Source organism: Perognathus longimembris, chromosome 2 (genome assembly GCF_023159225.1).
Source record: "Perognathus longimembris pacificus isolate PPM17 chromosome 2, ASM2315922v1, whole genome shotgun sequence".
In the NCBI taxonomy this organism is placed as follows: Eukaryota; Metazoa; Chordata; class Mammalia; order Rodentia; family Heteromyidae; genus Perognathus; species Perognathus longimembris.
The window spans coordinates 39,974,581-39,978,126 of NC_063162.1; the positions used below are offsets into that span (position 1 = coordinate 39,974,581).

General features: G+C 33.4%; 1 protein-coding gene across 1 annotated transcript; it reads right to left on the reverse strand.

Moving 5' to 3' along the window:
* Nucleotides 1–1,255: 1,255 nt before the first annotated feature.
* On the reverse strand, nt 1,256–3,089 carry LOC125343937 (cytochrome c, somatic-like). Its single transcript, XM_048336539.1, has 3 exons — nt 3,048–3,089; nt 1,355–1,633; nt 1,256–1,306 (listed from the first exon to the last, which is right to left on the reverse strand). Exons 1-3 carry the CDS (start codon nt 3,087–3,089, stop codon nt 1,256–1,258), a joined length of 372 nt encoding a protein of 123 aa, XP_048192496.1.
* Nucleotides 3,090–3,546: the final 457 nt, after the last annotated feature.

Below are 3,546 nucleotides of genomic sequence, written 5' to 3' on the forward strand. Positions count from 1 at the left end.
CGAGAAGAATGTACATTCCGGTATTGATGGGTGGAATATTCTGTAGCTGACTGTTAAGTCTAGTTGGTCTATGCAATTGTTTAATTCTGAAGTTTCTCTGTTAAGTTTTTGCCATATTAATCTATCCAGAGACAATGGTGGTGTGGTAAAGTCACCAAGAATCAAAGTGGTTTGCTTGATGAAGGTGGGTGCTCGGGCATTTGGTATATAAATGTTTAGGATTGTTATATCCTCTTGTGGGATTGATTCCTCTATTAGTCTTTGTCTCTTCTCACCTGTTTTAATTTGAAGTCTATTTTTTCTGATATTAGAATTGCAACCCTGCCTGCTTATAGAGGGTGTTTGCTTAACATATTTTACTCCATCCAGCCTTTCACTTTCACAATGTGTTTGTTTTTATGGGGAATATACGTCTCTTGAATCTTTAATTACCTTAAGTCTTATGGCCACATAATTTACAAATTATCTCCTCTACCTGAATCCTTTTCTCTTAGAAGTTGGCAAAAGGCATCATTATCAATCACACATACCCAATAGTTTAACAAAAATGTTTCTGGATAGCTGCATAAAGAAAGTACTGAATTGTATCTTAGTCTGTCTTAGTAAAGAATTCAAAAATGAAGTTGGTATTGTATTTATCACAGTCACTTTAAAAAACATCTGAACTTACAGACCAGCTATAAAATGTGAGAATTGTTAAATACTCTTTTTTTATGTGCCATTTATACATAAGCCACACTAAAATGCCTTTCAATAAGCAGAAGAAAGATTTCAGAGACAGGGAATTCTAATTAAATTGGCATAGTCAAGACCAAAAATATAAACATTGCTTGCTTATTTTCAGCCATTACCTTTAACAAGTTAATGATCACAAATTCAAATAGGTTAATTTTGCTTGATCCTAAGGCAGTGAAGGGTTTCCCAGTATTTGAAAGATGTTCTCATAATTATGAATACATATCTGAATATAAAACCCATCTGACAGATTTGGAGATGGTATTATTTCGTCACTTGTTAAAAACTTGGACATGAGTAAATCCAATCGTATCACAGAAAGAGGAAAAAATTAGTGTTTTTTTTAAATAAATCATATTGACTTAGTCACAAGCCAGTTTTACTTAAATCAGGAGCATCCAAAAATATTCTGCCAGCCATTCATGATCTGAAATCTGATATTAGAGCTCAATTGAATTATGGTACATATTAAAAAGCCATGAGACATTTGTTTTGCAATAAACAAATAAGGCAGTAGCTATCACTCATTGGTAGCTTTTGTGAGATAAGCTATCAAATCTGCCCTTTCTCCCTTCTTTTAAAAAAATTGATTGATTGATTGATTGTCAAAGTGATGTACAATCTTCTTAATGCCAGTGAAGATCATTTTTGTTCCAAGGATGTACTTTTTGGGATTTTCCACATACTCCATCAGTGTCTTCTCTCCCCAGGTGATGCCTTTGTTTTTGCTGTCATCTGTGTAAGTGAATCTAGATGCTTGACCTGTCTTCCGACCAAACAGACCGTGGAGATTAGGCCCAGTCTTGTGCTTGCCTCTCTTTTCAACAGTGTGGCACTGGGTACACTCTTGAACAAAAATCTTTCTTTTCTCAGTATCACCCCTTTTAAACTCATTCCTCTGTCACTATCACAAAAAGGATAAGAGCTCCAAAGGCAGAAATCCTATCTTATTTTCTTGTGTGGTTTTCTTTAACCAATTTCTATTTTGTATATCATAATTTCAAGGTAATTTTAGAAACTACATACAAATAATGATGATGCAAGGTGATGCATGTCTAGAGTAAAATTAGTTTCCCCCTTTGGACATTTATTATTTACTGAAACTAACGGGTGTCTGGAATTTCAAATTTATAACAACACTAAGATAGAAAGAAATCATGACCCCCATAATTACTTTTTAATATAATATAGCTTAACACAAATGAGTTTTGTATGTTAAAATTTCTGTAGAAACAAATGTAAACTTTCTTAATATCCTTAGTTCATATTGTTGATCTTTTTTGCCATTTTCAAATTCATCTGTAGAGAAAAGAAGAGGAGAAGTTGCATATTTTCTTATGCTAATAAAATATTTACCTCTAAGACTATTAGTGAAATTGATAATTTAGTTTATCTTAGAAATTCATTTAAAGATGTATAATAACTGGTCAAATTTGTTGAATAAACGTAAGATTTGCAATGTATATTTTGAACATGAGTAGGTTTAGTAATTATTATAACCTATGCAAAGTAGGCATAATGTTCTATTTTCCTACAGACTAGAGAAAAATACACGGCATACCAATTTTAGCAAAAGAGATCTAAAAGTTTCATTTCTTCATCAATTTAATCAGGTCAGAGTTTTTAGGATTCTTTTTTTTTTTTTTTTTTCCGCCAGTCCTGGGCCATGGACTCAGGGCCTGAGCACTGTCCCTGGCTTCTTTTTGCTCAAGGCTAGCACTCTGCCACTTGAGCCACAGCGCCACTTCTGGCCGTTTTCTGTATATGTGGTGCTGGGGAATCGAACCCAGGGCCTCATGTATACGAGGCAAGCTCTCTTGCCACTAGGCCATATCCCCAGCCCCGAGTTTTTAGGATTCTTGACAAAACTTACCACAGGATGTTCACAGCAAGAAGATTCAATTATATTATTTTAGAAATTATAACAAGCCTTAGAGAACAGCCATCTAACTCCAATATACAATTTACACTATACAATGTACAATGTCTAGAAAATTATAAAGACATTACAATAAAACATAAAAATAAAAAGTAGTTTATACTTATTATTTTTAATATTCTACTGGTATGTTTTAGCAATCTCTTCCTAAGGAACTTTCTTTAGTAATATGATAAATTTCTTTCTCTTATATATCTGTGTAAATGTTAATATATGTTATGTGATGTCATGAGGCATAAATTCTGTACTTAATAAAATACCCTTTCACAAAAGCTGACCTCTTTTTGATGATACCATTTATTAAAAGACATGAATTGGTTGTAAATGGTGGTGGATCACAATATCTTGACATCATTTAAAAATGACTACTTACATTACTAGCAAAGGCTTCATTTGGGCACATTATTTTTCCCATGGCTATCTTCTTATGTTCATCTCTCAGATATACATATGAAATATAATTATATATTATGGAAATAGAATATATAAAAGGATCTTGTTGTGGCTTGTCTTTCCACCAGTGAACCTAAAAAGTCATTGTTGTTGGACACTAGACAGTTATAAGTGAAAGTAAGAATAGGGAAGAAAAACTTCCCAGTTCTAATGGTTCTATCAGGCCACTTGTTTTTCTGCCTTCCATATCTTATCATCACAGTTTATATGAGATCCACTAAAGAGGCAGGAGCTCAATGATCATTAAAGCTGCAATGTCTTTTTAATAGAGTCCATCCTTAGTGATGCTGTGACCATACTATGGTATAGCTGCACCCATCAGAGGACAAATACATTCATTCAACCACTGAGAAAGTGCTACATACAGTGGCACAAATGCCTTCATTCAGCTATTGAGAAAGTGATGTTTTTCTTTCTGT